Here is a 14,515-nt window from a genome sequence, read left to right as displayed (position 1 = left end):
CTACTATAAAGCCGCTTGCCGTTTGTGCGCTATAGCTCGACATCCAACCCACCCACCGCACCGTCCCACCTCCCATCAACCCAGCCCCCCTGTCCTATCCCGGTGCACACACCCCACCGCGCCCCCTGATCTCGGGAGACAAAAGAACAAAAAAGGGCAAAACGTACAACAGCCGGGATTCGCTGCTGGTCACCCACGCAACTACTAATCGGCCGCAAGGTAGCTTATCTATGGAAGAGCGGACGGGGTTCCGAGTTTTCTACCTGCTATGGTCGTACATGCTGAAAATAGCGGGAGAGCATGACTATATTTTGTTGTGTTGTGCTGGGAATGAAGTAAGACGGGTTTGAGAGCGAGGAATGGCCGGATCTGGCACGCTGTTTGGTGGTGGTGGGAGGCTTGCTTTGGTCGATCGAGTCTTTGGTGAGTAGAGATGAAGTCAAGGCGTTGGTGTCGCGGGATGGGCAGATGTTGAAGCAGTGGCCGGCCGCGGGCTGGCTGGTACCGACGTCGACGCATCAATGGCGAGGTTGATAAGTAGCTTTGCAATTCACCTTGTGACAGAAAAGGCGAAGGTTATGACAATGGTGCGATTGAGCTTCGGAGTGCTCACTTCTCGTTACCTCTTTTGGTTGTCTTCGTGGGACGAGGCACTTTGAAGTTGAGACTAGGTGTTGAGTTACTGCTGGTAGCTACCCAGGACAAGGTGAAGCTTTGAAGACTACATGTAGGCTAATGGCACTGGCGGGGCGGATACCTACGAGACATGAAGGAGTTTGAGCAGCGTGGACATTTGAAAGGGGATATATTTTGGACGCCATTGATGAGGAGGGGTTGAGCGTTTAGTACAATACATGCGTGACCAGATGGTACAGCCACCCGGGCAGCTGTCAAGCATCCAAAGACGGATGGGCTTTGCAGCCCTGTAGAAGATGAGTTCAGTGGCTGTGGCGCTCACATTCGTCCGTCCAACCATCCGTCTACTCGGTTGCGCGTCCGTTTTCCACGTCACGGCAGACAGACTGCCAACATCTTGTGCTTTCGGACAGGTACAACCATATTGAGCGGCCATGCGGTGCGTCAAATAGTGCGCTGGTTCGTCTCCCTCGACGCTACCATCTCCTCGACCATGCCACTTCTGCATGTGTGCAGCAGGCCAGTCATCTGCTGATCCACAACCACCAAACAGAATACAACTCGTCTACCGTCTGCGCAGGTACCAGTTGAAGGCCAACTGGTTCGTGTCGTACGGGAACGGCGTCGGCACTTCCGCCATGCCGGGTCTGGCAACCGGCGGGCGCAAGAACACGGCTGCGCACACATTCTGGTTGACCTCGAGGTAGGGCGGGATGAAGGCAAAGGCCGACATGTACGGCCGCGGCCGCCACGGCGTCAGATAGGGCTTGGAGCGGTCAAAGGGGTTCTCGCGTAGTTTGGTCAGGGCCTCCTGGAGTAGGCTCTCCTCGTAATCAGCGAGGCGCTGCTCCGCAAACTCGTCGGACGAGGGCCGCTTGGCCGGCTTCGTCAGTCGCCGCGCGATGGAGCCGAGCTTCTCCTCCAGGTCGTCGGTTGTGAAGGTGTTGAGGCCCTTGGCGCGGGACATCATTTTGCGCAGAACCTGGCGGAAGCCGCGCAGGTCTTGCTTGCGGGCAGGGCTGAGGTCTTCGGTGTTTGTCATGAGGTGATCCACGCGTGATTGCAGCGACTTGAGCTTCTCCTTGACCTCCTTGGTCATTTGGTCGCGGTTCTCTTCTTCGGCCTTTTGCTGCTCTTCCGGAGACAGTTGCTTTTCTTCGCCTGATTCTGCCTCGGCTTCAGAGGATGCTTGTTCGGGGTCGGCGGGCTTGTCTTCAGTCGTGGTCGGTTTGCTTGTCGCTGTGATCTCAAACATGCCCTTGTTGTATTTGTTTTGGTCTTTGCGTGCGCCGGTGGCGTAAAGGACGCGGTCTGGGTCGACTTGGAACATGTCGCCGGCATTGAGCATGTAGCCAGGGTGCTTCATCTGTTCGGATTGGTCAGGGCAGTCAATGACACAACCGGAAGATAGCGCTTACAGTCTTTCCATTTACCTTGACCCATCCGTGCACAACAAACTGCCGTGCTTGCCTGGCGCTACTGCTGAACAGCGCCCTCCACACGGCATTGTCTAGTCTCCGCTCGAGTGGATGCCAGGTCATTTGCATGTACGGCGTCATGGTCTTGTTGATGATGCTTGTGTCTTGTAGGTCCTCGCCGCTTCCTCGTCCAGCAGCCTCCTCGCTTCCGTCGGATCTGGCGAGCTTGAAGACGTCCATTGGTGCCACGGCGGGAATTGTCTTGCTGAACATGCGCTCCCATTGGCCTTCGTTGACCTGCTCTCCGTGGTACGCGCGAGTCCTGGCCTTTGCTGCCCATTTTTGCTGGAAGAAGGTGCCATTGACTTTGGTCGGGCCCATACGGGCGAGGTTGTAGAGATTCTCTTTGGACCAGTCGGCCCTGATTTTCTGCGCAGTTGTGAGCGACAAGCCAGAAGTCCGCGGAGAGGAGACTCACGGGCCGCTTGAGGGCGTGAAGACGTTTCCGCATGGTGGGTGGTGGTTGCGCGAGCGGGTGTAGGTGGACGGGTGTGGTGTTCAACTTTCAGTTGGCCGCAGCGAGCTCCGCGACCTGAGGCTTCACACGGGCGGACCAATCGGAGGGCAGCTGCAAGTGAAATCTTGGCACCGCCCGCGACGGCGACGGACTTGCTTTGCGCTTTGGACTGAAGTGAAATCGCGACGCCCACCAAAACTCAACCTCCCCTTCCGCCCTCGCTCTCTTCTTCAACCTCCGCCCGGCTTTTGCTCCTTGATCGCCGCGCTTGACAAACTCCCCTCCACAACCTGTACGTTCTCTTTGCTCCATCACCTCCCCGCCTCGTCCTCGAATTTTTGTCCCGACTGACTCGACCCCACCAGATCAACCTCACCTTTGCGCGACCCGTCTCCACACTCAAAAACACGACCACATCATGTCTGAAAACGAGGTCAAGGTCGATGTCGAATCTGGCTCCGCGATCCAGGACCAAACTGTTGATCAGCCCGCCGCTGCTGTTGCCAATGACACACCTGCCGAAGGCGAAATCAAGAAAGAGGAGGGTGAGGCCAAGCCCACCGAGGCTGAGTCCAAGGATGGAGGAGAAGTGAAGCCGGCGGAACAGCCTGCTCAGGAACAGAAGCCCAAGTCTGAAGACAAGGATGCATCCAAGCCTGAGAGACGGCCGCACAACAAAAACTTCCGCGGTAGCAATCAACGCGGCGGCAAGTACAGGAACGACAGAGTGCCCGCCTACGTCGGTGAAGAAAGCAACGACCCTGTCGAAATCCGCAAGCAGGTAACTCATCAAGCTCATGTTAGTTCTGCGCCGACACTAATTTTTCCCAGGTCGAGTTTTACTTCTCTGACTCCAACCTCCCCCTCGACAAGTACCTCATGGACAAGACCGCCGGCTATGAGAACAAGCCCATTCCCATCAAGGTCATTCACAACTTCAGCCGCATGCGCCGCTTCCAGCCTTACTCCGACGTCGTCAATGCCCTCAAGGAGAGCGATTTCCTTGAAGTTGTCGACAACGAAGAGATCCGTCGCAAGGTTCCCCTGCCCGAAGAGTTTGGCAACAAGTTTGACGACAACGCCGTCAGAATCTACAACGACCACACCCTGCCCCGCAGCATCTACGCCAAGGGCTTCGGCGATGAGAACGAGATGACCCAATTCAACATTGAAAAGTTCTTTTTGCAATACGGCTCATTCAAGTCTATCCGTCTGCGCCGCACGTTCCCCTCGAAAAAGTTCAAGGGCAGCGTCTTTGTCGAGTTTGAAGACGAAGCGACCCAACAGGCTTTCCTCAAGCTGGACCCCAAGCCCAAGTACGAGGGCAATGACCTCCTCATCATGAGCAAGAAGGAGTACGTTGAGATGAAGGCCAAGGACATTGCGGATGGCAAGATCAAGCCGCAGCCCACGAGACCTCCTCACTACAACGGCATTGACCGCAGCGATGACTGGAACAAGGACAGGGCCAACTTCCAGCGCGATGGCCGTGGCCGCGGACGCGGTCGTGGTCGTGACGGTCCTGGTCGCGGAGGTCGTGGTCGCGGAGGCCGCGGCGGCCGTGGTGGACGTGGTGGTCGCGGTCCCAATGACAGGAACCGGGAACGTGAGGGCGACTCCGAAAAGAAGGAGGAGAAGAAGAGCCCCAAAGTCGATGCTCGGTAAGTCTCACCTATGATTGCTTGATGGTCATGTATACTGACTTGTCCAGCGGCATTCCCATCGTCGAAGTTGAGAACTCAGCGCCCAAGGAGGACAACAAGAAGCGTGCTCGCGAAGACGATGGCGCTGCCCCCGGCGGCAACTCTCCCAAGAAGGCCAAGGCCGACGAGGCCGCTGCCACTGCTTGATACCCATGAGGTGCAATCAGCTTTCAAATTCCATCATTCCTAAATTGGCAGGGCGTTTGAGGCTCATCAACGCCAACGCGACTACTGGATTGCCTTCTTCCAAACAAAATTCTCCGTTTCCGGCCACTTTCACATTGACGACCCCTTGGTCTGACGATGCATGGTTCATGGCGATGGCGTTTGTTTTTTACTCCTCTGACTTTTCCCCAAATCCGTAACGCTGGTCCCCGGGGAACAACCAAGAGGTCTTTTGGTGGTTGGGTGCTCAAAAAATAGGGTCGGTCGTACTTGTTTTAGTCTCTTTTCAGACCATGTTTTCAACCGAAGCTGGCGGCAGGGGCATCGTTTCTACGAATTCGAGCACGAAAACATAGATTCCGTCAAATGCACGAGGTTGGAATCTCACAGTCTGCAGACAACCTTGGCGCACGAGTTGACGTGATTAGGTATCTGTCTGTCCGTCAACGCCAAGCCTTGCGTTACCAACTTGCACCATGTTGACAGGTACAGGCACCAGCGAGTCTTAAATACTGTCAATCCACAGATGGGACAACCTGCGGCGTTCTCGTCATGACGATATTGTTCCACAACCCTGCTGCCATGTCGGCTTACCTGCCACTTCTCAGATGCACGCATCTCGATTGTGAAACCTTCCTTGACACCATGTTGGCGTAACGCTTCTAGATTCCCCGGCAAAGGTCCGATTTTATCCAACGGCAGTGCCATGCAGGTGCCGTGTGGCAGCGAGGCTCCAGTCCCAAGGGCACAGGGGGGCAGTGAGCATGTCCCAAGCTTGCCGAGACGGATGACGCCCGCCCAGACGACTTGACCGAGCGAAGAGTCGCCTGGCGGACGCTTGCCAATCTTGCTTATCACCCTTGTCCTGTGTGGCCCGCTTGCTCGCATACGTCGTCGTTGTCTCAATGCTGGTCTGGGTCGCGACACCAACTGCACACCACCTACCCACCAACCAATCCACCGCCGTCGGACAGCGTCGAGTCAGGGTGGGACGGATCGAGGCGCAGCGTTTCGTCTACACCAACATTCCTGTATCAAAATCGTCTGGCACATCAAGTCCCGTCTCCGCGGATGTCCCACTCAAAGTCGCCGAGCTATACGAGTGCAAATCGACGTGCCCAACCACCTTCCAAAATGCTCGTCGACTACATGCATAGCGTCTTGGTTTGAGACTGGGCGCTTTGTGTTTCTCCCAGTCACTGCCATCTATGCGACTCCATGCCGATATCCGTTCATCCACCTATCCTGCAGTTCGTCAGCACCTACTCGGAACCTGATATCAATGCCATGGCTTTGCCGACTATCTCATTCTCCCCGCATGTCCAACATCATGTAGCTGCCAACTATTCCTCTTCCCAAGGACCTCGTCATCCCACGGAAAAGACGATAGACACGTCTCTCGTCTCGTCATGCCTTGGCGTATCCGCACGCATTTCGCAGACCCACTGGCCAGCCTCCCCCCGAGCCGTCTAGTCCAGTCGTCCTTCTCCTCTCCACCCATCCACCCGCCCCCGGCCAGTCTCCACGACGACGAAGACGACTAAGACGACTAAGTCAGAGCAAGCGCGGCAAGAGAGAAGAAAAAAGACAAAGTTTGATACCCACATTCGACCTGGCCCGGGCTCCTCTCGTCTCGTCTGTTTTTCCCTAGACCAGGTGAAGTCCGATTGACTGACTGACTGGCGCTGGTTATGCTATCCCCCCTGCTTCGTCCGTTGCAGTCCGTATTTCGACGCTCTTCTCCTCTTTTCTACGCTCGCTGTCTCGTCTTCTCTCACGCTCCTCCGTCAACGCTTCACTTACTCGAGCACTCAGCTACCCAACTTACTCGTGCATCTGTCTGACCGGTGACACAGCGACATAATGGCCAGCGGGACTAGAACGGCGCTCGTGGATGTCCTCTCTTTGCTCCTCATGGACGTCGTCGTCCCGCTGTTGGACGCCTCTCGATTCACTTGTTTGGTCGAACTGAGTGACTCGCAGCCATGATTGTCTTCATCACAGAACGGCTGCAGTACGTACGTACGCACTGCCGGTTCGCGCAGCCGGAAAGCAGTGCAATGGAAGGGGTTGACACGATTCATCAGAGCCTCGCGTTCCCGAGAAATGCACAGTACTTGGGCATCCATTGGTACACGATGCCACTGAGCAACCATTTGTTCATCCAAACCGAACGGGAACGATGAACCCCCATCCATCGCCCCAACCCACCTCTGCACTTACACACCAAAAGCGCAGCAGACCAACCGCTCCATAGCTAGGCAGTTAGATGCACAGGCAATGCGCTTGAGTGGATAAAAGATACACTACCATCAGATAAGATTCTGCTCTCTCACTGCTGCCGATACTGTACACCCGCCCACGGTTATCAGATGTCCATGCATGCAGCACACGAACAGCCACTTACCAACCTTCATCCATGACAGCAGAGCCACTTTACTTTCTGCAGCCCTCCACACCCTCGAACACCCCAACACGCATGCTGTTCATACCCCGTGCGAACCCCATTTTCGTGTTTACTTCTTTACCTACCTACAAAGCCCCCACACCCGTTCACCCGCACGCTCTCGTTCGGCACAGCGGGAAGAAACCCATACCCAGTATATCCCATAGGCGGAACAATCCATCTTAATCCACCCGTCTCTTTGCTTTGCCAAGCACCGACCCCCTTTCCCTGAACTTAGCCTGACGCAAACACGCTTTTTGCCCAGGAGGCCTGCTTGGCCGTGGTGGTCGCCGGCGTCGTAATTCTTGTCTCTGCCATGGCGTGGCGGCTTGGCCGCCACCTTCCGTTTACCGACGGAGCTGGACTGGATGGGACAGGGTAGGCTGGAAGTGAGAACAGGGCAGGGCAGGACAGCGCAGGACAGGGCAGGACAGGGCAGGGTAGGCTTGAAGGTAGATGCGGGAGGAAGGGAGGGAGCGGCAGCGGGCCGTCGCCGTCGCCGTCGCCGTCGCCTTAGCTTGTTTACCTTGTTTACCTTGCATTGCCTTGCCTTACGCGAGGTAGACGAGCAGGCAGGTGAATGGGCAGGCGGCGGGCGGGCGGGGACTCAGGTAGGTCGGTAGGTAGGACCCGACGGAATGAGGAAAGGAACAGCCTGACAGACGAGCAGAGATGGTCGGATACAGTTCTGGCTCCGCGGCGCCGTGTCCGGTGTGATAACCAACCCAACACCACAGCGACACTCTCCGACACAGCTTTTTAGGCGGACAACAGATTATAGACAACAGGCAGGGCAGACGACGGGCAGGTTAGCCAGCCGACGAACATGAATCATGGCACCTTGATGGACGCGCCGAACTGGCTGGCCGCTGGTCGCTGGTCGCATCCGCCCGGGTCTGGACTGCATGGAACACGATTGCTGGATGGGTTAGGTTTATGGCGTTATGCAGGAGATGAGATGGCCGGCCCGCTGCACGCACTCTTCACGCTCGGATCACACACAAATGTCGTCTAGAGGCGGCAACTGACGGCGTGCGGCGTGTCCGTCTTCGCTCTCTGTGTTGCTATCTGTCAGGTGTAGGCTTCTTGACTAGTTATCAGATCCACTGTGGACATCGTGGCGGAGCGGGACGGGATTCCGTGTCTCTGGACTGGGCCGGCGCCAGGAAGGGAAACGAAGCATGGGCCGGCCGGTCAAGCAAGCACCAAGAAAACGAGACGAGAGGTCGGCCAGATTGCCGCAGAGGGAGAGATGCGTGGCTGCCAGTCGGGGAGGGGAGGGGCGGAGGTTGGTAATTTCGCCTCGTCTCGCAAATCAGAAGAAAAAGAGCCAGGGCTGAGGAGAGATTCGGAGACCGGAGAGCGCACCGCTGGCTGGTTGTTGAGCTGCAGCAAGGTGGGTTCTGTTGCTTTTTTTCTGATCTGCGACAGGCAAGCAGGCCAGGCAGGTAGTTAGGTAGGCGCAGTGCGGTCGGTTGGTTGGGCGTCGATAATTATTCGCGAGCGAGCGAGCGAGCATGACAAGTGTTGGTTGCTTGGACCGCTCCCTCCCTCCCTCCCTGCTCGGCAGCACACGTCCATCTGCGCGTCACAACGGAGCGGCAGACAGGCAAGCAAGCCAACAGGCACCGGTCTGGCTCCCAAGGCAAAAGTGCCGGCTGCCAAGCTGTCAGGAGGCGGAAGAGGCGCTTCAGAAGAAGCCTGATGGAAGATGCGGCGTCCTCACGTCCTTATTAGGCCAGGCCGTCCAACACCAAGAACCCGAAGCTGACTTGGCGCCAAGAGCGGCGGCGGAATATTTTTTGTGAGGGGACCTTGCGTTGATAGTGGCGGCGGTAGATTGGTTATGCCGGTCGCTGGGTGTACACAGACGTTGGGTGTATGGTGTGGGTGGAGCCTTTTGATTCTGACACGGTGCTGCCCGATTGCAGAGCACGTAGCGTATGTAGCGCAGCGGGTCCGCCCCGTCCCAGCCTCTTGGGTCGACTGTCTGTGTTATGCCGTACTCGCTTGGCCGCTCCCGGGCGTCGGTGGGGTGGGGTGGGGGACGAAAAGAGTCGGAGTCGGAGCCTCAGCGGAGGCTTCTTGATGCATGTGACGGATTCAGGCGAATGGTTGCTGGTGTGTTGAGCAGGTGCGGTGTGGAAGCTGCCCGCCAAAGTCAAATCGACGAAGAGTGACGACAAGAGCGGCCCTGTGGAAACCTAAGTCATGAGTCTTTCGAATGAAATCGCGCAAATCGCCAACGTGAGGTAATAAAAGCTTTTGCGTCTACATCTAGTCTAGCGATTGCGGAGAATGCAATAAACCAATCTAAGGGTATCGTGCGGAAAATGGAACGAAAACGAAATATAGCAATCTGCTGTCCGAAAGAAACGAAGAAAGAAACCGCTGCTCGCTAAGTCGCTGTGCAAACCAACGCCGTCGATGGAAATGACAATCATAAGATGAAACCAAATCTGCCAACGCTGCGTCAATGCCCTGAATCAAAGGGACAACTTTTGAGAAAAGATCATATGTGAAAGTAGTGGGTCTTGCCCGGCGGCCGTAAGTTGAAGAGGCGGGGGCTCCTTGGAGCCCCAGGTTTCTTCTGGGATGTTTTGCTCCGTCCGGTTGACGTTCTGGGAGCCTGCCTTTCTTGGCGGGTCAGACATCTAAGGACGTCATGAATGAGTCCAGAAGCGTGGCTTGCATAATGAATAGCCAAGGGAGAACGCCTCTATGGGAGGTCGGTCATGTGAAGCTGGGGGGTCCAGCCAAGAGAAGGTGAGGGGGTAATCCGATTTTGAAGCCTCAGGTCGAATCCTTCAATCACTCCAGAGGATGTTGAGGAGAGACAGGTTGCTTTCGACCGTTTCGGAGCTTCCAGGCTTCTTCTTGGTGCCGAAGTTGCAGAGGAACATGAAGGTGACAATGGTTTTGACAATTCCAACCAAAAGCAGGGCAACCGATGCCCCTTCCAGATTCTCGCAAGCGGCACCAACAAAGCTGCCCATGAGAATACTCACAACGAACAGCAGCTTTCGGTTGCGGCCCGGGTTGTTGAGCTTGAAGAGTTTCTTGTCCTGCGAAAGCATCACGAGAGCGCCAGTGACCATTGTAGTGTTGATTTCAGCCATGCCGACTGTGAGAGCGAGCGTGATCTGGCCTCCAGATGCGAACGATAGAAGGGCGACGATGATCAAGGTCGTGGGGTTGGGCGTATTTGGATCGAGACCATTGTTCGGGGGCGCCCAGTGGCGCACGGCAGCGGCGGCGAGAACCATGGCGGTTTGCCAGGTATTGACAAACATCAACCAGCCACGGCGCTTCTTCCCGACCAAGTTTCCCAGGTGACCAAACATGGCGGCGCCGGCGAGGAAGCAGCAGAATGACGTGACGATATTGGTCTCCGTCTGGACCCGGTGTCCCGAGCCAAGGGCGGATAGAGCCAGGTGGATAAGGTTTCCGGTTTGTTTGGAACAAAAGAGGCCAAAGTAAGCAAGCGTCATGGCGTCTTGCAGCCCGGTAGCAAAGGATAGGCAGTAGAGCTCGACCTCGAGCAAAGTGTCTGCTGCAATTTCTTGGTTCAGGTATGCTGCCAGCCTCTTGTGAATTGGGAGCTTCAATAGCTCTTCGTCGTCGTCCACGGTCCCTCGATAGTGTTCCAGAGCTTCCAATTCGCCAGGGGTGAGGGCATCTCTGCGTTCTTCCGGATCGTCAGCGTGGTCGATTGCAGTAATGGGACAGGGAAAACATACCGGGCAGGTCGAGGTAGCCCTCCTTCTCATTGTCGCTCTTGATGGAACTGGGAGAAGGACAACGGGTCGTCACTTCTGAAGGAATGATGCTGTCCGCCATGGTAAAGGTAATTGATGTGTTTCGAAGGATGAAGCCGCCAGGCTCGGTCCGGATGGAGGACAATATATCAACTTGGGATGGACAACTTGATCCCCAGACGTCAAGGTGCAAGTGGGAGAATAGTGCCAGTTAGCCACAGACGGTCTCGACCAATGGATACATAGGAGCCACTTTTAAACGGACTTCCAAGCCTCCCCGGAGAGTCCTAGGCCCTAGCGTTCACGAAAGCCAGCCGTGACGACCCTGGTGCTGATCCACAGGCCCGTTGGAGCACGCTACTCGTGCAAGCAATGATGTGAAATGCAAACGCAGCATTGCATTCTGTGATGGCGACCTGAGGCTTGGCAGTGGAGATAAGAAACAGTGGGCACACATGTGTCGTAGGTTGATCAAGCGCAGCAAGACGCCAAAGCAAAGTGATTTGGATTGGCGTGTTTTGGTGCCATCGTCAGATTACACATGACGCAAACAAGGGAGTTGGGCTCTTTCGTCGAGGGCGTCGACGGTTGTTTCTGAGATCATGGTGCGCTAGTGCGCTCCAGGTAGAGGCTGGAAGTCTGGACGGTGACCGAGGGCAGGCCAGAATTGTGGTTCCTCGACTCAAACCAGGGCGAAAGGGGCAGGAGGAGCGGCGATGGCCAGGTCTTGGCTTTGGGCTGGCGGAAGCACCGCCTCCATGTCGTCGCGCCAAGAAGCTCCGCTGTCATCGCCATTGCGCGTCCACAGTCAAAGCCCCAAAGCACACGTTCCACATGCCGACAAGAGATGCTGTGACATGACTGCGTGCAGCAGCAGCGGTGGGTCCGGCGTACCTCGTGTGCTCCGTACAAGGTGCCGTATATGGTCGGCGGCGAGTCCTGGGTGTCCGAAGATCTGCGCTAACAGAGGGACCTGTTCCGGTTGTCTCCTAAACCTCTGCCAGTGCAAATCAACCTGGCACGGCCCTGGCCAATCTCGCATTCATCCTGGCTCTTGAATGCCCTTGGCCTCTGCAAGCGAAAGAGCTGGAGTAGAAGCGCTTCTGCTCATCAAACGCAGGCTGATCCTCGATGCCCAACCTCTGGGCCCAGGTGGTCGATGGGGTCGCGCAATTTGCGAAAACGGGGAGCGCAGAAGACGCACGCGACGCGACGAGGGGGGGGGGGGAATAGTTGGTTAGTGGTGTTGGTGGTGAGTTCTGTTGTCGGTCGAGTTTTAGTGCGGCGGCGCGGCGGGGAACGGGCCGCAGCTGCCAAGCGCGGGCTATCTGTACGGAATAAACCAAGACGTCGAAAAAGATCAACACCATCACTGATAACATCACTTCTGCATCCCGTCCCTCCCTAATTTCCTTCTTCGCCTCCTGCCCTCGCGACCACGTCTCACGCTCCACTCCTCCTGCGCGACGATGCTTTGGGCTGCTCCTCGTCTGCACCAAGCATACGAATATCCACGACGACGGCCACCCCGGCACGCATGCAACCTCTCCATCACCATCGTCGTTGAGTGCGCTCTTTCCGGCTCGACTTGAAACGACTCGACGTCCATGGCCGTGGGTCCTGTTCTCCACTACAACTTCGTACTTGACACGCCAAGCGTCTTGTCCAGGACGCATGCATAGACCGGAGCAGCCAAGCATCTTGTCCTCTCAGCTGCAGTGGATGTCAACTATGCTGCCCAGGGGTACTGAGCATATTCCATGGGAACCATGACATCTGCCAGGGCACCCGGCCGAAGACGATCACGCTCGGCCATGTCAGCACCAAGCCCTCGTGGCAGGCAACCGCAGAATTACTGGCCGGGAAAAGTTTTCATCCCCTAGGTGCTCTTCCCGGTCTTTGAATCGTATCCAACACCTTGTGGGTTCCCAGGCTCCGCTACCGCTTGCCACTCCTGGTCGCCCTGGCCAACGTCATGGAAAGAGTCCAAGCGCTGCGCGAGAAGGGAACTTGCATCGTGTTGGAAAAAGGCCAATGTCAATCGCGACTCTGACGTGCTCGTCGAAGCATGTGAAACGCAGGCCCAATGTCGTGGTTGGTGCTATTTCTGGATTTTGATTGTCGATTTGCTGAGCAGAGCACCGTTGATGCTCCGGCCTAGATGATATGTCGCCCGGACCAAGCACCTCACCACTTCGCTTGGACAACCCGAACAATGACCCGCTTCCGCCAACGCTTGCCCAATATCAACTCCACGTGCAATGCCAAAACAACACTGGCCAGCTGTTCCAGCTCGTCGCTTGCTGCTTCCCCGTCTCCTCTCACTTCTCGCACTCCCCCTCTCCCCACCCGCTTTGACACCAGTTTGCAGCTCCGCAAAAGTCTGTTCCTTGGCCACAGAAATTGCTCCCGCTGCAACACAGGCCTTTCCCCACGCACTTCTTGTTCACAATGGGTCCGCAAGTCTCTCCTTCACCGGCTGCCCCAGGTGTCCCACTTGGTGGGGGAGGCGCCGTGCTGTTCCCACTGTTCCCTCCCGTCCCGCTACAGTCTCCGTACTCGGGCTGGCAACCGGTCCCACAGTACATGTCCTGGTCTTGAATCGAGTTTTTTGGGCCACAGTGTCCCGCGGAGGAACAGCATCGGTAGTAGTACCCATTTGGGCCGGCGCCAGGGCAAGAAACGTGCTCAGACGGGCCGCACGTGTCGATTACTGGGATCGAAGAAACATGTGACGAAGGAGAAGCAGTCGTAGACGAGGCAGTGGATGATGTGCTGCTCAAGGCAGGAGATGCAGCCGTTGTTCCCTTCTTCAAATCCAGGTCAGTCGGCAACACTTTCGGACAGTCGAGCAAACTTACGGCAGAGCAGGACGACCCTGCGCCAGAATATGCAGTTTGGCACGTTGCTGGATCACAGTGCGCAGCGTCGGTATCGCACTGCGTTTGTTAGTGCCATTCCAAGGACCACTGTGTGACTTGGTATGCGAGGGTCCGACATGTGCTTCGCGTCTCCCTTCCAACCCGCATGAAGTCTGAAGTGAAGATAAGAAGACATCAAAATACTCACCCATCCATACTGACTACCTAACTCCTTTCAGCAAATCTCACAGCTCTTGAAGCTCAGCTTACTTACAGCAGTTGCCATCATCGCACACCTCTCCATCAAACTGGAGCCCGCAATTCTGCCCGGCAACAAGGCACGCGCAGAGCAGGGAAACGAGGGTCGCCCACGAGGCAATCATTGTCAAGGCTATCGTACGATCTGCGCGTTCACAAGCAAGACGGACAAGTGATCCAAAACAAAGATGGTAAAGATCAAGCAGTCCAAAATCGAATTCAGCTTTTAATAGACGCTCCAAACCTCTACCATGGAACGCATCGCGCCGGCGTAGTCGCGATGTCTTATAGCTCCAGCCGGCGCCTATCTGCAGAAGCGAGGCCTTCTGCAGGGGCGGGGCCAAACGACACGAGAAAACAAAACGTGCCTGACGTTCCATCATGAGCGCACCTTCGTATCCATCTGGTCTCGTTCGCTCGACCATAGTGCGGCGTCTCTTTGCACCGTTTAGTCCGCGCGAATCCATCAATTTTCCATTTTCGGGGTCGCGGATGGTCGCGAAAATGATGCGCACGAAGATTGAAACAACTGGAATTGACTGGGACCAAAGCTGGCGGTCTGTAAGTGGTTGAAGATGGTTTTTGGATCTGTACGACAACATGCAGCATGCGGATGCTACGCTGCTGTCTCGTGTCACCATGCAGTCCACGCCACATGGTTCGATTCCGCAACAAGCAGCATGCAAAAGACAATGACGTACTACGAAACATGTTGCAGGACTACCAAGACTTTGCCATCGCGAAAATTGTAAA

General features: G+C 56.1%; 5 protein-coding genes across 5 annotated transcripts; 1 reads left to right on the top strand and 4 right to left on the bottom strand.

Moving 5' to 3' along the window:
* Positions 1–726: 726 nt before the first annotated feature.
* J3D65DRAFT_618535 (mitochondrial 37S ribosomal protein uS4m) lies at positions 727–2,598 on the bottom strand. Its single transcript, XM_066799654.1, has 3 exons — positions 2,533–2,598; positions 2,055–2,483; positions 727–2,002 (listed from the first exon to the last, which is right to left on the bottom strand). The coding sequence occupies exons 1-3, from the start codon at positions 2,563–2,565 to the stop codon at positions 1,202–1,204; spliced, it is 1,263 nt and encodes a 420-aa protein (XP_066656674.1). The 5' UTR covers positions 2,566–2,598; the 3' UTR covers positions 727–1,201.
* Positions 2,599–2,739: 141 nt separating this feature from the next.
* Positions 2,740–4,622, top strand: J3D65DRAFT_279030 (RNA-binding La domain protein). The gene is made up of 4 exons (XM_066795046.1): positions 2,740–2,863; positions 2,937–3,352; positions 3,403–4,232; positions 4,283–4,622. The coding sequence occupies exons 2-4, from the start codon at positions 2,990–2,992 to the stop codon at positions 4,419–4,421; spliced, it is 1,332 nt and encodes a 443-aa protein (XP_066656673.1). The 5' UTR covers positions 2,740–2,863; positions 2,937–2,989; the 3' UTR covers positions 4,422–4,622.
* A 4,888-nt stretch (positions 4,623–9,510) lies between these two features.
* On the bottom strand, positions 9,511–10,984 carry J3D65DRAFT_278607 (uncharacterized protein). Its single transcript, XM_066795042.1, has 2 exons — positions 10,626–10,984; positions 9,511–10,573 (listed from the first exon to the last, which is right to left on the bottom strand). Exons 1-2 carry the CDS (start codon positions 10,723–10,725, stop codon positions 9,693–9,695), a joined length of 981 nt encoding a protein of 326 aa, XP_066656672.1. The 5' UTR covers positions 10,726–10,984; the 3' UTR covers positions 9,511–9,692.
* Positions 10,985–11,545: 561 nt separating this feature from the next.
* J3D65DRAFT_278605 (uncharacterized protein) lies at positions 11,546–12,653 on the bottom strand. Its single transcript, XM_066795041.1, has one exon. It carries the CDS (start codon positions 12,341–12,343, stop codon positions 11,654–11,656), a length of 690 nt encoding a protein of 229 aa, XP_066656671.1. The 5' UTR covers positions 12,344–12,653; the 3' UTR covers positions 11,546–11,653.
* A 311-nt stretch (positions 12,654–12,964) lies between these two features.
* On the bottom strand, positions 12,965–13,887 carry J3D65DRAFT_644965 (chitin binding protein 6; the record flags this gene model as incomplete). The annotated part of the gene is made up of 5 exons (XM_066802186.1): positions 12,965–13,055; positions 13,083–13,450; positions 13,505–13,582; positions 13,713–13,729; positions 13,779–13,887. 5 exons carry the CDS (start codon positions 13,885–13,887, stop codon positions 12,965–12,967), a joined length of 663 nt encoding a protein of 220 aa, XP_066656670.1.
* Positions 13,888–14,515: the final 628 nt, after the last annotated feature.

The sequence above is a fragment of the Phyllosticta citribraziliensis genome, assembly GCF_038025025.1.
Source record: "Phyllosticta citribraziliensis strain CPC 17464 chromosome Unknown J3D65scaffold_4, whole genome shotgun sequence".
In the NCBI taxonomy this organism is placed as follows: domain Eukaryota; kingdom Fungi; phylum Ascomycota; class Dothideomycetes; order Botryosphaeriales; family Phyllostictaceae; genus Phyllosticta; species Phyllosticta citribraziliensis.
Note: the sequence above shows the minus strand (reverse complement) of the source record. Positions and strands in the feature narration are given on the sequence as shown.

Coding starts and splice junctions, on each gene's coding strand:
- J3D65DRAFT_279030 (XM_066795046.1), top strand. CDS start 2,990: ATGTCTGAAAACGAGGTCAAGGTCGATGTCGAATCTGGCTCCGCGATC. Junction 3,353..3,402: donor CTGTCGAAATCCGCAAGCAG/GTAACTCATCAA, acceptor AATTTTTCCCAG/GTCGAGTTTTACTTCTCTGA. Junction 4,233..4,282: donor AGCCCCAAAGTCGATGCTCG/GTAAGTCTCACC, acceptor TGACTTGTCCAG/CGGCATTCCCATCGTCGAAG.
- J3D65DRAFT_278605 (XM_066795041.1), bottom strand. CDS start 12,343: ATGCTTGGCTGCTCCGGTCTATGCATGCGTCCTGGACAAGACGCTTGG.
- J3D65DRAFT_618535 (XM_066799654.1), bottom strand. CDS start 2,565: ATGCGGAAACGTCTTCACGCCCTCAAGCGGCCC. Junction 2,484..2,532: donor TTCACGCCCTCAAGCGGCCC/GTGAGTCTCCTC, acceptor ACAACTGCGCAG/AAAATCAGGGCCGACTGGTC. Junction 2,003..2,054: donor TCAAGGTAAATGGAAAGACT/GTAAGCGCTATC, acceptor CAATCCGAACAG/ATGAAGCACCCTGGCTACAT.
- J3D65DRAFT_278607 (XM_066795042.1), bottom strand. CDS start 10,725: ATGGCGGACAGCATCATTCCTTCAGAAGTGACGACCCGTTGTCCTTCT. Junction 10,574..10,625: donor GGGCTACCTCGACCTGCCCG/GTATGTTTTCCC, acceptor ACGATCCGGAAG/AACGCAGAGATGCCCTCACC.